Source organism: Vigna angularis, chromosome 6, assembly GCF_016808095.1.
Source record: "Vigna angularis cultivar LongXiaoDou No.4 chromosome 6, ASM1680809v1, whole genome shotgun sequence".
Lineage (NCBI taxonomy): Eukaryota > Viridiplantae > Streptophyta > Magnoliopsida > Fabales > Fabaceae > Vigna > Vigna angularis.
This window is the reverse complement of record NC_068975.1, coordinates 715,375-738,030: the sequence shown is the minus strand read 5'-3', so window position 1 is coordinate 738,030 and position 22,656 is coordinate 715,375. Positions and strand designations below refer to the sequence as shown.

Below are 22,656 nucleotides of genomic sequence, written 5' to 3'. Positions count from 1 at the left end.
TTATATTTGAGTCTAATAAAATTGTTATAACAGTGGTTTATGTAATGCTGTGTTCACTTGGGGGTATTTTACTAAATTATAATTGAATTAATTTTTATAAATTATTTTTAATAATTATTTTTATTTTTTTCCTCTTAATAAACATTTTTACAAATAAATATAACATAAACAAATATCATTTTATATCACCTTAATATCTAGGGGCATTTTGATAATCTTTAATTTCTACCAATTAAACAAAATTTTTAAAACTGTCACATCAATCAAATCCTACACCAATTCTCACAAACTTTACCCCTAAATCCAGTCTCAATCACCTTCAAATCCACTCAAATAAACACAACAAAAATTACCCTCAAATTCCCTCAAATCCATTCAATCACTCTTTCCCAAATCATCTCCCCCAATCAATCCCAATTGAACACACCCTTAACTAGGTCATTGATTCGATTAGGTCTACCGGTTCAAAGGTGAGACCACAAAATTTTGGCCACAAATATACACTATTTATTTTGTATGATCGTATAACCAAATGAGGTTACGCTATTACCCCCTCTATATATAAAAAACAATTAGTTAATTTGTCAAGATCTAACCCTTGCCATTAAACCTTTTATACTGAAAATAAATGAAGCTCATAGTAAATTAAAGGTATAAACAAGTAACAATAAATGAATTTCAAAATTAGTAATTATTTTTTGTAATTAGGAAAAAGACATAATTTTATTTTTTATATAATGAACGAAAGATTACTACTTCAATTTTTTGTGTGGTACGGTTTTAGGAGGTCTGCATTGTTTGAATGAAAAATAATTAATTTTTTATCAATAAGGAAAATATGTTATATGTAAATTACTAAAGGTATTCCATCCCATATAATCTATATAAATAATAATAAATAAATAAAAGTTGTAACCCCATCCTACCAAATATAACTATAGAAACACCTTACAAATCTTCCAAAATACCCTGTCCTTTTTATCACAATTTTAATTTTTTTAATTTTTTAATTTATTTTTTATTTTTTTAAATTTTTTTAACGAAATGAATAATTTTTGTTCATTGTTAACTATTTTGAAGGTTTGGAAATTTGTACAGTGAAGAAAATGTAGCAATAAGTGGGACTCACACACATGGTGGCCCTGGCGGTTACATGCAATATTTGGTTTACTCTGTCACTTCTCTTGGTTTTGTGAAACAGTCCTTTGATGTGATAGCCGATGCAATTGAACAAAGCATTATTCAAGCTCACAACAATCTCAAGCCTGCTTCCATCTATTTGAATATAGGTTACACATTATGCCACCTTCTTTCTGCATCTCTAATTTCAACCTATATCCTTATAAATGTTTTATTTCATTTAAATATAATTTTTCATTCATTTATTATACCCACATATACACCATTTTTCAACTCCTTTTTAACTCTTCCACGTTATAAAATTAACAATCACTAATATAATATATTAGAACATAAAATAGAAGGTAAAGAAAGAGCACACCTTGAACAGAATAAGTGAGAAAAAACTGCATTATTGGTAATGAATAAAAATAATATTTATATACAAGAGGATACACTTACTGATAAAATAGTAACGGTATATAACAGAAAACGAACAACAACAAATTTGAATTACATCACACATCAATATTCTTTCTTAATTCAAACTGATTAAGTGAGACAACACCAACTCCTTTATTCAGAAACTCAAACCTGTCACCAGCCAAGACTTTGGTAAACAAATCTGCCCATTGTTCTTCAGTTTTACAATAGGAGAGTTCATTTTTCCCCCTATTCACCATATTCCTTAAGAAGTGGTATTTCACTTCTATGTGTTTAGTTCTTCCATGGCTTACAGGATTCCTTGCTAAGTGGATAGCAGAAGTATTGTCCATCTTCAGCTTCACGACATTCTTCCTCATAACCTTCAATTCTGACAACAGTTCTCTGAGTCAAACACCTTGACAAGCCCCATAGCATCATGCTATGTATTCAGCCTCGCAACTAGACAATGCAACTATGGATTGCTTCTTTGAACACCACGAGATAGGTGCCTCATTCAGAAAGAAGATGTATCCTGAAAGCGAGCATATGACTCTTCTTGGGCTGATTCATAAATCTGCTTAATAAACCAACACAGAAAACCAGATCAGGCCTGCTGTTGCACAAAAATCTCAATGACCCAATCATCTGTTTATACATCGTTTCATTTACTACCTCCTCTGCATCATCATCTCTTAATTTGACATTCACCTCCAATGGACTCTTTACAGCGTTGCACTGATTCATTTTAAACCTCTCAAGCAGGTCTTTCACATACTTACGCTGATGCATGATCATACCAGTAACAGTTTGCACAAATTCCATGCCTAGAAAGTAACTGAGTTTGTCAAGATCTGTTATCTCAAACTTAGTCTACATCATTCGTTTGAACTCTTAAATATCTTCTAGGTTCGAACCTGTCACTAAGAGATCATCTACATACAAGCAAATGATCACCAATTCTCCACCTGAGGCTTTAACGTATACTCCGTGTTCTACAATACACCTTTCAAAGCGGAGATCAAGCAAATAAGAATTGATCTTCTTATTCCAGGCTCTGGGTGCCTGTCTCAAACCGTAAAGAGCTTTGTGCAGCCTGTATACCATATGCTCTTTGTTTCTTTCACTGAATCCAGGAGGCTGCCAAACATACACTTCTTCCTCCAATGATCCATGCAAAAATGTCGACTTAACATCCAATTGAAACAACTTTCAATTTCGTTCACAGGCAATCGCGACTACCAAACGTATGGTCTCCAATCTGGCTACCGGAGCAAAGACTTCAGTAAAATCCACTCCTTGCTTCTGCAGAAAACCTTTGGCTACCAACCTTGCTTTATACTTCGACACAGTGCGGTCTGGATTTAGTTTTCTCTTGAAAACCCACTTCACACCGATACACCGCTTTCCAGGTGGCAAATAAACAAGCTTCCACGTCTTGTTCTTCTCGATTGATTTGAGTTCATCAATCATAGCTTCCTTCCAGACTGATTGTTTTAAAGCTTCATCCACCTCCACGGGTTCCACGCTAGCCATAAGTGCCATGTGAAGTACATCTCCTTCTTCATTTATTCCTGCACCTGAGTATATCTCATAGTTAGAAAATCTTGATGGCCTTACCGTTTGTCTTCTAGGTCTCTGCAATGTTTCATTGGAATCAGGACTGCCTTCAGTAATTGTTTCGATCCTCTTTAATGTAGACTCATCTGTAATTCCATGCAACCTTGTGTTCTTTAAACTCGAGTGCATGTGTTTCCATTCCCAACATTCATTTTCTAACACGACCACGTCTCTACTCAACACTATTTTATTGTTGACTGGATCATACAACTTATACGCTCCAGTCACATGATATCCCATAAACACCATCGGTTCTCCCTTACCTTCGAGTTTGGTCTGCTTTTGACCCGCAACATGTTTGAATGATAAAGATCCACACACCTTAAAGTGCGTTACAGATGGCTTCTTCCCAGTCCAGATCTCAAGTGGAACCTTGCCCTCCACCTTCCCTGTAGGACACTTGTTTAGTATATACATAGCTGTCGACACCGCTTCTGCCCAAAAACTCTATGGCAACTCCTTCTCTTTCATGAGACATCTTGCCATATTCATGATGGTGCGATTTCTTCTCTACACCAGGCCATTGTGCTGCGGTGTATACGGTGTAGTGACTTCATGCGTGATGCCATTGCCTTGACAATAGCTTTCAAAGGCATGTGAGGTGTATTCTCCCCCTCAATCCGTTCTGAGAATTTTCAACACCTTACCACTCTCCTTTTCTACGCAAGCTTTATATCTTTTGAACAACTCCAAGACTTCACTCTTTGCTTTGATCAAATACACCCACATCATTCTGCTATGCTCATCAACAAAAGCAAGAAAATACTTGTTGCCTGTCAAGGAGGGAACCTCAATTGGACCATAGACAACAGAATGTACTACTTCAAGACACTCCTTTGATCTCTTCTTCAACTGAGTCTGAAAAGGCTTTCTGGTTTGCTTGCTTGTCAAACACATCGCATGCATTATCTGGCAAAGAAATATTTGGCATACCTGATACCATATCCTTCTCAACAAGCCTTTGCAAATATCTGAAATTCAAATGACCAAAGCGCAGGTGCCACAACGAACTCTCTTCTTCCTTTATAGTAGCCAAACACTGCAGATTTTCAATTGCCTCCAAACTGACTTGAAATGTTATGTTTTTCGAGATTTTGCTTCTCAAAATCAACTTCTTGTGATTGTCAAAAAGCTTCACTCTATCATTGTTTCCCATCATTACATTATATCCCTTTTATACTAGCTGCCCAATGCTAAGAAGATTTACACTTCACTGTAGGGACAAACAATACATTGGAAATAACTGCCTGTGAACCATTCTTTCGTTTGATGATTATATCACCCATTCCTTCAACTATCAAGGTACTGCCATCTGCGAATTTGACTCTACTTTTCTTTGTACTATCAAAATTAACCAGCCAATCTCTATTATATGTCATGTGATTTGAACAGCCTGAATCAAGATACCAATTCTTGGTTATCGGTTCCATACAATCAGTGGTTGTCATTACCATTAATGTCAATGGCTCCGAGTCTGATTCTTCCTGCACAAGGTGAGCTTCTTTGCTTTGAAACTTCTTCTTCTACTTACCTTTGCCTGAAAAACACTCATATGCAAAATGCCCGAGTTTATGACAGTTGAAACACTCAATGTTTCTTTTATCTTTCTTCTTCAAATTCTTCTCAAATCTACTTTTATTCTTTGCTGAATCAAATCTTTCATCTGGTTCATCTGCACTACTACTTTCTTTCCTCCATTTTCCTTTTCCTGGTTTCCCTTTCCACTTCTTAATATTCTTTTTCTCATCGCTCTTGAAATGATGAACTTTTAGAGCCTGCTCACCAAGTTTGATAGGATTTCTTTCACGCATCTTCATCTCATGTGCCTCCAAAGAACTTTGGAGTTCTTCTATCATTAGTTTTTTAAGATCTTTTGACTCCTCGATTGCTACCACAATATGATCAAACTTCTGAGGTAGTGATCTCATAATCTTCTCAATTACCATGAGATCAGTAATCATTTCACCGCAGCCTTTCATCTGATTAGCAATTAACATCACTTTGTTAAAGTACTTACTCACCTTATCACCATCATCCATATGCAAGAGTTCGTATTGTCTCCTCAACGTTTGAAGCTTTACCTTCTTAATCTTTTCTCCTTCAACATGGCATCTCACCAGTATGCCCCAAGCCTCTCTCGTCATGACAACATTTTGAATCTTCTCAAAATGTATATCATCCACGCATTAATGGATGATGAACAAAGCCTTATCATCTTTCCTCATAAACTCCTCCTTCCACTCCTCTGTGTCACTACCAAGACCAGACTCATATCCCCTTTCTTCCATAATCGCACTGACGCCTTGATAACGAAACAAAACCTTCATTTGTGCACTCCACTTGCTCCAGGTTTTGACTGTGAGAATAGGAAAGCTTGCAGCAGGAATATCAGCCATGACACCTTCTCTTTCTTGCCCAAGAACTGTCTTCTTGATCACCTTCAAACGTCTCAACCACACCCTTCAGCCACAGTGTCACCGTGAAGAAGGACTAAAAACGCACACTCCCAAGTCTCTGTAACCTATGCTCTGGATACCACTATTAGAACAGAGAATAGAAGGTAAAGAAAGAGCACACACTGAGCATAATAAGTGAGGAAAAACTGCATTATTGGTAATGAGTGTAAACAATGTTTATATACAAAAGGATATAGTTATTGACAAAACAGTAATTGTATATAACAGAAAACGAACACCAGCAAGTTTGAATTACATCACACACCAATATAATATTCATTTATTATACCCACATATATTATATTATACACCATTTTTCAACTCCTTTGCTAACTCTTCCACGTTATAAAATTAACAATCATTAATATAATATTACATGCACTCACCCAACATATTTAAACTATGATATATTCATATAAATATTATTTATAAACACTTCTAATTTTTCTCGGTCTTACAAAGTTCAGAAATTTATTTTTTATTGCAACAAAGTCCTATTATGCAATCTCCAAAGGAAACCAAATGAATCCTAATATATCTGTGTGGAACTTTTACATGTAGTATCAAACTTACAAAGCCTTGTGATTTGACCCTATCAACCACATATATATGTTGTGTCTTGAAATTCTTGCATGTTGGTTTGGTTGTTTTGTACAGGAGAAGTGAAGGATGCGGGCATAAACAGGAGTCCAAGTGCATATTTGCAGAACCCTGCAAATGAGAGAGCAAGATATCCCTTCAATGTTGATACAGAAATGACTCTTTTGAGGTTTGTGGATGGAGAAAGTGGTGAAAGTGTAGGAGCATTCACTTGGTTTGCAACACATGGAACTTCCATGAGCAATAAAAACAAGCTCATTACTGGAGATAACAAGGGTGTTGCAGCAAGACTTTTTGAAGATTGGTTTGCTTCTCAAAACACATCTTCAACCACCAACTCCTTAGTACAAGGTATCTTACACTTTTGGGTTGATTTTGTTACACCCTTTTAAAAAATTATATATGGATAGTAATCTCTCCTAACTTAACTTAATTGATGGTAGTTAGTATTAAATAAATTATACCAAATCATAATATATTTTTGTAAGATGCTAACTTTATCTTTCAAAACTTAATTTTATAAAGTTAAATTAGAGACAAACTCATTTATTAATAATAATAGTCTTAATTAATAAACAAAAATAAATAAAAAAATCATAAAAATCAGGACTACTTGTAACATCCCGATTATATAGAAAACATATATAATAAGGACGTCATCATGCATAATATAGGAAAGTAGTAAGGAGTAATTGGGATTACAGTCATCCTCAAAAGGTCTTCAGAATTTAAAACTTAACATACTAGAGTGTTTTGAAAGATAAGGAAACACTTAAATTCCTAATTAACTAAGCAACAACATTGTCTTTCTCCAAAGCCTACTCCAGAGGCACCTCATCCGCCTCTGCTCACATCCAAGTGGATGATCATTGCAAAAGAAAGCATACCCAAGCAAACACAAACACACAAGCAAGGGTGAGCTAGATATACAAAAATCATGTTATACCAATCACACACAATATGCAATTAAAGGCATATATGATAGACCACGCAACATAACTTCTTGCACTTTACACTTGACTCGTCCGGACTAGAATGATTGCCGAGCTATGGCGGGTTATGCACTCGTGGTGGCCTCTACTACTTTGCAAAGCCATTGCCAATGGGTTTCACCCTACCACACTCACGAGGTTAGTCCGTTATCACTCACCTTGGGCCACACTGGAAGCACCCAAGACTAGGACCTCCTGCTACTCCTCACCACATGGATCAATCCTCTCTAGTTGAGAATGAAAGACCATTGGAGCGTCAGGAAAACCCCCAAAACTGAGCTACCATGCATTCATTCCAAACACTGAGGGCACCACCATGAATCCTCACCTTGAGGCCATGGAATTACGTCCATTACACATAGGGCACCACCATCTGACCTCCCTTGAGATCCATGTAATTACGTCCATTACACATACTTGTTACATTCAACCACCAAACATGTCTCATACATTCACATACTTTCAGTATAATAACATTACCACGATCATACTATGCATCCCAATCATCCCACACACTTAATTCAACCCAAAACAAGAGCAAAAGAGACTGGAACCGAACACTATGAGCTTTGGCCGAACACTTAGAATCTTGGCCGAATGCTTAGAGCCTTGGCCGAACACCTAGAGCCTTGGCCGAACGCTTAGAAGCTTGGCCGAACACCTAGAGCCCTGGCCGAACGCTTAAAGCCTTGGCCGAATGCTTAGAGCCTTGGCCGAACACCTAGAGCCCTGGCCGAACGCTTAGAGCCTTGGCCGAACGCTTAGAGCCTTGGCCGAACACCTAGAGCCCTGACCGAACGCTTAGAGCCTTGGCCGAACGCTTAGAGCCTTGGCCGAACACCTAGAGCCTTGTCCGAACACCTAGAGCCCTGGCCGAACGCTATCAAGACCACCACTAAGACCGAACGTTACCAAGACCACCCACTAAGACGGAACGTTACCAAGACCACCCACTAAGACCGAACGTTACATATGACCGAGCGCTACCTGAGACCGAGCACCATCAAGACCGAACGCTACCTAAGAGACCGAACGCTCAACAGCGCATGGCCGAACGCTTATCAGTTCACTTTCGGCGAAACTGCATAATTCTGCAGAATTTCTGTAGAATTATGAACAACACCTAACATAACCATTCCTAACCATTTTTACTAACTTCTAACACCCTTAATTCTTGTTTTATACTTAATTAAACTTATCTAAATGATTCTAAACATTCCTACTACCATTTTAAAGTGATTAAAGTTCAATTTTAACTCTAAAACACTAATTTCAACAACTTATGGACCCAAATCCGATTCTACTACTTGGCACATGTTTTAGACCACTTTTATGCTTCTAACAAGTCACAATGGACTTGTCTAGGCTGCCCCAACAGTCCAAGAACACTGCAACCCTCATTTACTCAAAATCACTACCTCACTTCCTCTCAAAATGACCTAAAAACTACTAAAACCCCAAATTTTCTACCCAACTAAAGTATACCAGCTTTTCACACTTAAATCACTTCCAATTGGTCAATTATAGCAATTCAAACTCATCCAAATCAATTCCAAACAGCTCAACACAGTTTCATGGATTTCATATATCAACACATACCATACAACATACTCAAAACGCAAAAATACAACTCCAAACAGTGCACAAAGTCAAAATCCAATATACATACACTTCATGCAAGAAATTTAAAAAAGTATTCTAGCTCCCCTTACCTTGAAACTTCTTTGCTCAGCTCAAAGACCCGCAACTACAGTACCTCACACGCGAATAATCTAGACAGCACCCTACAACCCGCAATGCGGTGATTAAGAACAGCTCTTAGAGCTAGAATGAAATGAGGAAAACGTAAAGGAGGGTACACTACGCACATGCAACTTGCCCTAGGTCCCAAACAGCGGAGAACAGTGAAGAGCTACTTACCCGCTGAAGAATGAAAATCTATTTGGATGGTTGCGAAGGTCTCTACGCCGTGGTCACTGGAGCACCACCTAATCCAACATGCAACCACTAAATGTGAGGGAATGGTAGAGAGCAGGCAGAGAGAAATGGGAGAGCAAGCTTTTTAGAGAGAGAATGGGAAACTGAGATAATGAACTCATATTTTGAAAGGTTCCTTCCTAAGACCATAATGCCCTTAGTCTTATGGGCCCGGCTGCCTCAACCTAAGGCCCAACTGCCACATATTTTCAGGCCTTACACTACCTATTTAACAGAACAACAAAATATTAATTATTTTAATTTTAGTTTTGTATCTTAAATAAAAAATGGCAATAATTAAAATTATTAAACAAAACTTCTCGTATTAAACATGGTGAACAAATTCTCTGTTTGTATAAGAAAATCATTTAGGGATTACAAATTACAAGTTAAATAGAGTAGATAAGTTTTGTTTCAGATTATAATATACGATATAAAAGAAATTTAATAATCTATTTTGATATTGAAAGAAAAATTAAAAGTTTGATTTAATTTGATTCATTTAATAAAAGTTCATCTAATAATAAGTTTTTTTTATAAATAGAATATAATCCATCACTATTAAAAAAATAAAAAATAATTTTTTGAAAATAATTTGTGAAAAAATAGTCAAAATTAAATTTTGTAAACCAAATTTTAACATATACTTTCGGAAATTCTTTAGAAAGATAAATTTAAGAAATAATTAACTATAAAAAATTAGTTGGATTAATATGGATCTATTTAATATGGGTAAGGATATTTTTTGGATTTTAGAAGATGATAAACGAAAATCTTATCAAGATTACATGAGTTTATCCCACTCCTGGTTGTAAGTATTGTTACACCACTCTTAGTTCTCTAGTTTATCCTAACTAGTTCGAGTATTCTTACACCACTCCTGGTTCTGAGTATAATCCACTCTTGGTTGAGTATTATATGCCCCTCCTGACACCCATAAACAACACGTCTAGTCTGAGTTTAGCCTCTCCAAGATTTATCCTTAGACAATTTTCTAGACCGAGTTACCCACTCCTGGTTGAGTATTCTAGCCTTTCCTAGCACCCATAGACAACATGTCTAGTATGAGTTTATCCTCTCCAAGATATATCCTTAGACAACTGTCTAGACCGAGTTTACCCACTTTTGGTTGTAAGTGTTTTAGTTCTCTTAAGAACATACAACAAATCCACTATGGGATATTACAAGGTACAAATGTTTAACTCTCTTAGAGAGATTATATTTACAATCTGACACTTGTATAGTTACAAACTCTATTAACTCTTCTAGAGAGGATAAGTGTAATGATGTGTTGTCTTGTAACTTGGAGGTTGTTTCCTTTGCTGAAGAGCATCAAATGATGTAAGCTTAATGAGTAGTAATATTGATCTTCAATCTTCATGCTTGTGCTTCCTCTTTCACTCTTCTCTTCAGTGAGGTTGTTCCTTTGATTAGAGAAGCATCAAACGATGTAATCATGGAGAGCATTAGGACGAATATATTGTTGGAAAAAGTTAAACTTCAAAACTTAGGTTGCTAGACGGTCTATCTCTCTAAACGGTCTTGTCTTAACAGACTTTTTCCCCCAAATGTCATAATGAACTAAGACAAAAGGAATGAAGCACATTGTAAAAAACTTCTAGGGAAAGAACTATGATTATGTTTTCTTAATTGACACGACTCACAAGTTTTTTCATCTTGACAAGCCTGGGATGATCTAGTTGAGCATGAATAAGAGAGGGAGAATCCATTATTAAACCAACATGTGCATATGTCATGATAAAGACCATGAGACTCATATTCAGTGTCAATTATCTTATTTAAACTCCACTCTTATAAACAAACAAAATCTTTGGTAAAGGAAATAAAAAATATTATCAATAGATAGAGAAAGAAGAAGATGAATAGTACGAACATTATGTGAGGAGACTCTAGATCCATGGGACATGGTAATAGAAGGTAATTAACTTGAACTGGACATGAAAATGAACAAATATTTATTACCAGTAATGTGATCTATGACACTTGAGTCCAAAACCCAAGGGTCAAGAAAGTTGGAATGAGTCAGGCTAACAAAAAATGTACATATGTGCGCAACAAAAGTAATGGAACCGAAGATTTAGCGATCCTTATACCATTTGAGAAATTCGTTAATGATAGATTGTTCTAATTTCTGATGGATTAGACAAGATAGGAACAAAAGAAGAGGCCATATGCACCTACATAGAGAAAAATATTTACCAGGATAGAAAATAAAACTTAGAAAATAGTGACATATTACAATGATACTCGATCATAACAAAGCTGCAACTATAGAAAAAGAGTGTTGAGATGAGTCAGATGGTAGTGGTGAGTAATGAAATGGAGTGTGGAGGTTTGTCGAAGCTTTGATCGTCGCGATTCTTGCAGCACAACAGTCACTTGGCTAAGGCTAATAGAACCATGGTGTTGTCAGTCCAAACGGTTGTGTCACATTAATGTCGATGACGATGATGGTAGCGACTATTGTGGCAGTTGCACTAGTGACGGTGATGGCTACTGTAACCTTAAAGCAATCTCAACTCTAATAAGCAGAACATACACATTCTCTTCCTGGCTCACAGCAACAGGGCGCACAATCCTCTTGATTGTAGATAAACATCTCCAAGAATACACCTCAAGTGAAGAATATGATAAATAATGTGTAAGAACAATTATCTTGCAAGAATCTTTATGAATTTAATCTTGATTCTCTAAGAAGTCTAGCATGCTCCTACAATTCAATACTCAACAAACAAATCAGTTATGAAATTGTAAGATCATTAATTCGTATTGAAGGAGCGTGCAACACATCTATTTATAGAATTTGTCAAACTAGATGTTGTTTAATCGATTAAGCACATAATGTAATCTGTTACGCTTTTCCTTCTGCTTTAACAGTTTTACATATGCTTCAGATTTAACAGATTTAATGGCGTATGCAATCGATTATGTAAATCATATAAGCCAAAAACAAACAAATATGACCTTTATAGGCAGTTATGGCTTTTCAAGAAAATGATTTTCACAAGAAACACATTTTAACCGATTAGGAAAATAATGTAATCGGTTAAGTTTCATACTTAAGCAAATTTGAAAACATTTTCCATTCTAATCACACCAGTGCAGTTAGCAATGAATGCATATACCAATCAGTTCAAACACACACACAGTAAAGATCAATAAACTGTTTTGTCATTTGTTGTGCAAGAAATTATAAAACATTGCTTTTGTTCATCATCAAAAACTTATATGTGAGATGGGTTTTGCTATGTATAACTTTCCGTATCAACAGCTACAACATGGCAAGGAGAACAAATTAGGTGGTGGTAGAAATAAAGGATGGAAAAACACTTAAAAACAATGTTTGAGAAAAGAAAAATTAACACTAACTAATAGTGAATTCATTGTAAAGGCAGGGATTAATCATGACTCTCTATATACCGTATCAAATAAAAGAATAAAAACATTGAATGAATCCATAATGTGTAATAAAGCACATATGGTTATGTATTTATAAATAGGAAAATATAACGAGATAAAGTCGGATACATATAACAAAAGGGAAAGCAAGAAAAACAAATAATGTATATTATATTTTTGGCTTAAATGCTTACTTTGTCCCCATGTTAAGAATTGATTTTCAGTTTAGTATCGAGTTTTAAAAATAAAGACATTGGGTCCCTATGTTATAAAAATTGTATGACTTCAATCCTATCCATTTAATGACGTTAAAATTAATAACGATGAATTGACTGTGGATGTGAGGTGTGCAAAAAATGTCGTCGTGGCAATGAGTTGGACTAAATTAGTTGACGTGGTAGCCAATAGATTATGTTAAGTGTTTTTAAATTGAGAAAATTAAATAATTAAGGTTTTTAATCATGGAAATAAAAACATTAGGAAATTTAGGTCATAAATTGGGGATTTTCTTCCAAGCTTGAGTTGCGAAATCTCCAGTTGTGTCTTCATGAAAAACTGCATCCTCTGCAACTCTTAATCCTTCACGAACTTCATCCTCTGCTTCTCCATCTCCACCACCTGCTGCAGCTTCGAGCTCTCTGCGTGTTCATACACCTCGCTAAATTTCAGAATCGCCTACGTCAGTTCCCTCACCGCGCTTCCCCAACCCTTCGCCCTTTGTCTTCCTTCGCTTCCTTTCCCTGCATTCGAACTCATCACCCACGACCTCTTTCGCTCGAAACTCTCCGAGCGAAAAATGTCGCTCGAAGCTGGCGATGACGCGCCGCGCTTGTTCGAATCTGATTCCAACGGTGGACCGCGACGCCGGAACTGAATCTTCTAGTTCTTCAACGGAACCGACTGTGGTTGTTGTTTCCGCGCCGACCTTTGAGGACGGTGATACTGATTCACGTCGTCGCGAACGCCGACCGAAATCCCTAACGGCACTTTGTGCGATTGTAAAATATTGTTTCCAGCAGCGCTGGAAGATGATCTAGTGGGAAGGTTGAAAGTTTTTGTATATGAACTTCCAAGTAAGTATAATAAGAAAATTCTGCAAAAAGATCCGAGATGCCTCAACCATATATGTTTGCTACTGAAATCTTTATGCACTGGTTTCTCTTATCTAGCCCTAGCCCTATCCGAACCCTTAATCCGGAAGAGGCTGACTGGTTTTATACCCCTGTATACACCACTTGTGACTTGACACCAAATGGCCTCCCTTTACCCTTCAAGTCACCACGAATGATGAGAAGTGCCATACAACTTATTTCTTCAAACTATCCCTATTAGAATCGCATAGAGGGGGCAGATGACTTCTTTGTGGTTGCTAAAAAATAAACCATCCAAATTAAAGGATATTTTCATATCTGTCATTGCTAAAAAAATGTGCTTTTGCCACGCTGGATAAGTAATTTGCCACATCAATTAATATTTAATGTCGTTCCTACCAACTTAACGGATAGGAGTGAAGTCATACAATTTTCATAACATGAGAACCCAATGTCTTCATTTTTAAAACCGGATACTATACAAAAATTCACCTCTTAACATAGGATGAAGTAAGCATTTAAGCCTATATTTTTTTATGTGGTACATGTCTTATATAGGTTGATTTTACAAAGTATCTTAATAAACTACACTAACTCAACCTATAAAACCATTAAAAATTGTCAAAATAGGTGACAATAATAATTTTTATATATATATATATATATATATATATATATATATATAAAAACCAAAATAGTAGATTATATAAAATATAAGAATCAAATTTCTAATAATTTAAAAGTAAGATACTAAAACTATGGGAAAAAAAGTAAAACCAACGAACTTTTGTAAAATACAGGGATTGAAATTACGCTAAAGTCACTAGAATGTGAAAAAATAGTTTTTCTAAAAATGTAGTTTTAAATAGAAAAAGAATAGAGTTATGAACAACACATATTTTAAAATTTTATAGCATTAATTCAACTACGGTTACTGCGTTGATTCATAAAAATGTCCCTTGAGTTGTTGCTTGAATTGTTACTAATGCATGACGCAGATGTTGGGCAACTAGTAAAGATGGCACAATCAATTAAGGCCACACGAGGAAAAAACAGCAGCAAACAAGCAAGCCAAGCATCCAAGGTGAGGAAGAATGATGGATCCTTATTTGTTGCAGCATTTTGCCAATCAAATGTTGGAGATGTGTCACCAAATGTTTTAGGAGCATTTTGCATTGATACTGGAAAGCCTTGTGATTTCAACCATTCTTCATGCAATGGCAATGACCAACTTTGTGTAGGCAGGGGACCAGGGTAATGAGTCTATCTATTCAAATAGGATCTACAAATGTTTGTTTTTCATGAAAACCAACTTTTAAATAGAATTATATCTTTCCATGAATTTACCACATCAATGTTAGACTATTCACTTATACTTCAAATATTTCTTGCTATATTATACAACATTTTTACTAGGACTTGAAGAATCTAATGTAAACTCAACATGAAAAATTAGTGTCCAATAACTTTCAAAATTTGTGATATCTATTGTGTGATTGTTCCTATCCTTGTTGAAAATGTTGTGCTTATAAGTTTGCATGGGCAGGTACCCAGATGAAATATTAAGTACTAAGATCATAGGTGAAAGACAATTCAAAAGTGCTGTGGAATTGTTTCAGTCAGCTTCAGAGGAAGTGAAAGGGAAGATTGAGTACTTTCATGTGTACCTTAACTTCACAGACATTGAAGTTGAATTGGAGAGTAATAAGGTGGTTAAAACTTGTCCTGCAGCACTAGGTCCTGGTTTTGCAGCAGGCACTACAGATGGGCCAGGTGCTTTTGGGTTTCAACAAGGAGATTTAAAGGTAAGTGTCTTTATTATATATGTATATATATTAAAAATAATTCTAGGATATGTTTCAATCCAATGATCATTGGTTACTAGGTTTCTAGCAATGGTAACAAAAGGGGGAGGGGGATGTTAGAATTTGAGAAGTTTCTTCTGGTTTAATGGGTTACCTTCTAACGCTGTAGTATGTAGGGGAAGATGTTAGTTCTCAAACTCCGTTGCTTGAAAAGATAATTTTAGCAAAACTCGAAAGTCAAAATGAGGAAAGAAGAGCATTTGCCATTATACAAATAACTTTACATGATGATATTTTCCTTAAGATTCTTGAAGATTGTTACTCTCGAAACTACTAAGAAAGCTTGAGATTAGGTTAATGAGGTTTGAAGGAAGTGACAGAATAAAAATGATGTTAGTTTTAAATTTCTGAAGAGAGTTTGAAGCAATTATAATGAAGGAAAGTTAATGTATTAGATACTTCACAAATCTACTTTTAAAGGTTGTAACATGTATGATGTTGTTTAATCTAGAAAACTGAGTGATTGTGGAAAAAAAAATCTTAGTTTGTCTACCTGAATGATTTCAATAAAAAAAATATCCTATCTAGAAGAGAACAAGGTTTTTTTACATGATAACAATGAAAAAATCTATGAATGCTTTTGATATGACCTTGAGAGTTTTTTTAAGGAGAAAGGAAACAAAAAACAGAACAGTTGTTAGGAGGGTGGCTGTTGTGTGTTGTGTGTGGGGGGTTAGCTATATAAGGAAAGAAGAGTGTCTTAGACAGGACACGTCTGTTTTGTATCTTTGTTTTGACAAGAGTATTACATCATGTGTGAGGGGAGAATTGCTACCTTGGATGCTTACGAACATCATTCTTTGTTACAAGAATAATAATACAGTTTTTTTCCTTTTGAGATTGAGTGTTGTGTATAGTTGATCTGCTAACCTGAGTGTGTCGTGGGTTTCCTGCTGCCAAAAAACTTATCAATTGGTTTGACCTATCGGATCACAAAAAAAAGGAGGAAAATTGAGGGGAGAATCAGAATGCTGGAGAGGCTGGTCAGCGAACAAGGGAAAGCCATAGATAATATTAGGGAAGAGACCAAGAAAAATCATCAACAACTTAAAGATATGATAAAAGCTCTTATGTTGAAATCAAAGAATATGGATAGGAGTTCTGAGGGCAGAAAAGGGTTGGTTAATGGGTAAGAATGAGAAGGAAGGAAGAACTTGAAGAGGATCTAGAGGAAGAAAAGGGAGAAATACAGAAGAGCTAGATGAAAAAAAGTAGAATTATCTATTTTTGAGGGAGTAGATCTGGTGGGGTGGATATCAAGAGCTGAAAAGTTCTTTGAAGTGCATAATGTTTCAACGAAGGAGAAGATGAGACTAGGGGTAGCCAATCATTGGTTCAGATTTTGAAAAAAGAAGACCAAGAACCCTTATTGGGAGGAACTATCAGAAACCTTGATTTGGAGGTTTGGAGGAAGAGACAGATGCTCTGTTATTGAAAAGTTGGCTACTGTAAGGCAAAATGGGGCAGTGGAAGAATATATTCAACAGAGGAACAATTACTGGAGTACTTCTTTGTAGGTTTGCATAATGATATTAAGAGCCAAATCAAGCCCCATAATCCTAAGGAGTTGTTAAGGGCTATGGAGATAGCCAAGGATGTGGAGGAGGTCACACAAGATCCAAGATTAAGAGGAGGAGTGACCAATAGAAATAGTCAGTCTTCCGGAAGGTATCAAGGGGGAATTAGTGTTGTTTCCATAATCGAAACGTTCAAGGTGCCATAAGTAAGATGAGGAAGAAGGTGAAGGGGAAGAGGAGGAAGAAATGGAGCAGAGGAAGATGGAACTCTCGGTTTTTTCAGTAGGGGGCTTGACACAATCCAATACTATCAAGTTACAAGGATGGGGAAAGGGAAACAAGTGATGGTGTTAATATATAATGGAGCCAGCCACAATTTTATTTCGCCTAAACTAGTGGCCGAGTTAGGCCTGGTAGTAGAGGAAACCCCTCCTTACAAAGTCTGCTTGGGTGATGGACATAAGAAGACAACTGGTGGATGTTGTTGCAACATCTCATTATTGTTGGAAGGTTTGAAGGTGAAGGAGAGATTCTACTTGTTGTTTGAGCTGGGAGGTATGGATTTGATTTTGGGAATAACATGGCTGGCCTCATTAGGGGAAGTTAAGATCAACTAGAAAAACATAACTATGAGTTTTGGTCAGGGCGAAAGGGAGGTGCTGATTAGAGGAGACCCCACACTAACCAAAAAAATGGTGACACCTGATATGCTACTGAAAGAAACAAAGATTGAGGCTATCACTATTAGACTATATCATCTAAAGCATCTCTAATTTTGAAGTTTAACAAACGAAATTAAACAAAATAATCTTGAGTAATCATACCGAAAGAACATGGATATATTTCTCGAGTGGCCATAAGAAAAAATGTAATGTCTCAATTTTCAGAGTGTCACAAGTTATGCAAAAACTGATAAATGTTAAAACTTTATCATTGCGTGAAAACGTCTTTCAAAAACTTGAACATTTAGCGTGCATAACTTATTCAAAACATAATAGTTCCAAAAAAACTTGTCCAATGGAAGTAATGAAGGAAATAAAATAACTCCAATTACATTGTAAAAAAATCAAATAGTGACTTTAAATAAAAATTTCAAGTCTGTCCCCCGTCACCTCTCGAATCTATCATGCCTCAGCACCATCTGCTACATCATATGCTCACGTATAACATATTATATGATCATCACCAATAATTTTATTCACAACACATAAACACAAACACGTATAGGGTAAGCTATCGATAAAACAATCATATAATAATAAGATATAATCACATTGATATATATCAACCATAAATCATATTGAGAATCTATGTGTGAGTCTAAGTTTCACATTAGATAGAAATGAGAAAGTAAAGCATTATATAAAGGTGAAAGACCCATTAACCCATTGCCTTAAGGTTTTAGGTAGAGTGTGGTGTCAATCCCATATGTGGTTGGACACATATCTCATTGGTGTTTGTGTCTCCCCGATGAACCCCTTCCTTGATAGACCCAACAGTGGTATCAAAGCCTATGGTTTGTCTTGGTGACCGGCTCAGACGAGTATAATGGTTCCCATATCGAAAGTCTTCCTAGCTAAGGGTTTCGGGTAAGTGAGTCCTGTTAAGATGAACGGCGGTACGAAGGACTACTCGTGGTTGTGGTTGGTTCGGAATGCTTCTACTGGGGATGGGAGTATATAATATTTGGAAGGGACTCACCCTTGACGGGGAGATTTTTTGGGAATCCAAGTGGAGTCCAAGTCCCACATTTGATAGAAATGAGAAAGTAGAGCACTATATAAAGGAGAAAGACCCATTAACTCATTTCCTTGAGGTTTTGGGTAGAGAGTGGTGTCAATCCCTTATGTGGTTGGGCTCATATCTCATTGGTGTTTGTGTCTCCCTGGTGAACCCCCTCCTTGATAGAGCCAACAAACCACCCCACACCCAACTGTAATACAACAAGATTCCCAATCCTCTAACATAACAACTTAATCATAATGAATTACTAAATTCTCGATCCTTGACCTTCAATCTTAGATCCTTGACCCTTGAACCTTGACGTCATCACTAACATCTCACACGTAGACCCTTGGTCTATCCATTCATTAGCACCTAAGCTAACTACTTACTATAACCATTACAGTAACATCGCTATCAACATAGCATCACATGAAGCATCACCATCATGACTATCTCAGGCATGAAAAACATCATGAGCATCATCGTACCATAACACCATAGTGGGAAGAATCAGTCTCACTCATGTACCTTACCTCACTTGCTTGTAGTCGCTCCTACAAATCAATCTATAGGTTCTCATGCAGATATGCTCGAGTAGTCCTGGAATCCAACTAAGGAACATGTAATCCTCTGTCACACAAGGAAAAAGAACACACCATCAACCCCATACAAGGAAGGTTCAATATCCGAACAACCCTTTCTGTGCACACAAGGCAAAAGAAAGCACCTATCCGCAGATAACACTAGGATTTACTAGGTACAAGTAGTAGACTTATCCTCCACTCTCATGTTCATCAATCACCTACTCAAGTACACCCCAACACCCACTCATGTTCCAATCTCAATCATAAGTGAAAGTTGACCCTACACATAAACATTAATCTCATTCTCTGATTATCATCACGTTTTACAGCTCCTCAAGCTTGGTCCTCGTCCAATCTTCTTCAAAACGCACTTTTCAAGTAAAAATACACTAGGATAATTGAAGTGATAATCGATTATTCTTGAAACATACACATGTACACAAAATACCCTATGATAATCGATTATCACTTAAGATAATTGATTGTCTTAGTGGTTCTACACAAAAAATCACCAGAATTCATCATGCAAGAAGGGATAATAAATTATCATCCCAAATAACCGATTATTCCTAAAACACAATTCACAACCAATGCGTAAATAATCGATTATAATTAATGATAATCGATTATTGCCGAATCGAAACACATCCTAGACAAAATTCAATTTTGCAACACATATGCAACAACCCTAAATCATGAGGGAAACTCCCCGAAAACATCATGTACGCATTCAAGTCTGACATACCTTTATAAATATATCCTAATACATACATTACATCACTTGAATCATCCAAAACTCATCATCATGCAAATTTCAACCCAAACAACCTAAAAACTCTGTATATGATTATCATACCATCTTTATAACATATATTTGCATGATAAAATCTCCATTTATCATAACTTTGTTTCCCTTGGCGTCAAACGCTATTATGGTATAACCCAACAAAACCTTAGACACATTCATAGGGAAAACCCAACACAACAATGATAAACCATATTACCATGCAGAACATATTCACATACATCCACATGCATCAAAATAACATTACCTTTCAAGATAATCAAAAGCAAACCCTATTCATCATACTAACAAATAAGAAAACAAACAAAGATAAACTTCTACATACCTTGGTCAATACTAGGGCTTTATCTATACTCCCAAAACACCACAAATCCTCTCCTACAGTAAGGGTTTTTGCAGCTCTTCCAGTTTTTTCCTATAAAACATCGTTTCTCTCCCTTATCTCTCTCAATTCTTTTTTAGAACTAGGGTAACAATATCCAGACCTCTTTTACTCTTCTTTTTATCTTCTTCTATTCTATCTCTATCTTTTTTAGTAAAATAAAATCTCTCACTTAATCTATAAAACCACCAAGATTTCTTCTCTTATTTTCTTTTAACCTCTTTTTAAAATTTCAACAACTACTAAATCTTCTAAGATTCACGAAATTACCCTTTAAAGTTTCAGATTTTATTTCATTCTTTACTTTCCACACCCCTAAAATAATTTATGCACCATTTAATAAAGGTAAAAAGTCTTTTTTATTCCTAGGCCCAAAAATACAATTAAAATCTAAGTTTCTCTTAAACTTTTCTCCCTAGGAATTGAACCCGCATCCGTTTCATTCTAAACAATATTTACACCAACAAATCAACACATCATATTGGTAATATCACAAACACACACAAATCACCAATTTAATAACTTACCAATCATGTGTTGCACTTTATCAATAATAACCTTAAATAATCAACATAACAATTATAATTCTTAAAAACATCTAAGTATTAAACACCAATTACCAATCAATAATACTCAAGTCTCACAACCACGTTATTTCCTAATACCACAATTTTCTCGGTCTTACAAAAAGTGTATGAACATCAAATAACGGACATTTAAATATTAAATAGCGAAAGTGATACACTAAAATGACATGACGTATCCTTGAGAAGAAGCATATGATCAATAGGAAAAGCCTACATATACTTGTCAAGACATTATGTTTAAAATCACATATACACTCAAGAAATGATGGGTATAAAAGTGCCTAAGCGAACCTTAACAAAATTATAGGCGTAAAAATCTATCAAATGAAACAGGCTTCAACATCGTTGGTAAGACAAGATTGTCTAACACTTTCATGTTTTGAAGTTTAACAAACAACGATAAACGAAATCAGCATTTGGCAAAGTATAAAACCTGTAAAAATAATATTGTTGAATGAAAGACGTCATATGAAAAAGCGTTGTGAAATCTGAATGTTTAAGTAAAAGTATTTAGTAAACATGTTATTATGAAAATAGACACACTATCAAATGATATCATCGTAAACGTGTCAAGATGTTATATGAGAGTCTTGCCAAATGTGTTCTTGCTATATCTTGCTAAACAATGCTAAACGAGCTCTCACTATGCTTTGCAAAATAATGAGCTACATAATAGTTTTGGTAAACGTGTTAAAGTTGTAAACAACACTCCAAAACAATATGTTGGAAATAATTTTCCTAAATGCGCTCTCATACTAAACGAAGATCACTAAACAAAGCGCTAGTAGCTAAATGTCTTGTAAAGACTAAATGATACCTTGATACAAGATCCAATGATGAAAACCTTATAAATCATACTTGGTATCTTGTCAAAAGCACTTAAATGATTTACAAAGTTGTTTTGAACATGCAATATAATGCATTAAATGCACAACATTTACAAAAAATGAAATTTATGAGAAAAAGGACATATCTGTCAAGCATGCATTTCTAATCTATATTATGTTGATGCCTATTACAAGTATTCACCTGCTTCATCATGAACAAGTCAAAAGTGGACGTTAAAGACAAACGAGATATTCATGGAATGTTCTCTCTATCAAAAGTTGTCCTGAAGAGTTTGTACAACCTACTTTTGATTAAATACTGCAAAAAACATACCTGCTCTAACACATTGACTTCCACCTATGGCTACCACCTATGAAAAGGCTACAAAGAGTTTAAGATCAAAGACAAGCATTGTCTAACAAATCTTTTCCCATAAAGCCTATAAAGAAAAGATCACTTGAAGAAAAGAGAATGTGTAATGAGCTCAAAAGCAACGAAAATATTATTCATACTCGAGAATACACTATTGAGCTTCATAGAATCATAAGCTTACATTTGTAAGGAGAGAGAAAAATCTACAAGGTCTATTAGATTAAGTTGTATTGCAAACACATCCTCTTTGTGAGTGTTACCGTCTAAGACTTGTAAACAATCTAGTTAATTGT

At 35.7% G+C, this 22,656-nt stretch overlaps 1 protein-coding gene across 1 annotated transcript in view; it reads left to right on the top strand.

Moving 5' to 3' along the window:
- LOC108319978 (neutral ceramidase 2) overlaps window positions 1–22,656 on the top strand; it is a 36,166-nt gene that overhangs the window by 812 nt on the left and 12,698 nt on the right. Inside the window, exons 2-6 of the mRNA XM_017551312.2 lie at window positions 1,081–1,289; window positions 6,276–6,562; window positions 11,489–11,501; window positions 14,697–14,952; window positions 15,245–15,503. Of these exons, the coding sequence (XP_017406801.1) occupies window positions 1,081–1,289; window positions 6,276–6,562; window positions 11,489–11,501; window positions 14,697–14,952; window positions 15,245–15,503 (1,024 nt within the window). The remainder of the gene's footprint in view (window positions 1–1,080; window positions 1,290–6,275; window positions 6,563–11,488; window positions 11,502–14,696; window positions 14,953–15,244; window positions 15,504–22,656) is intronic.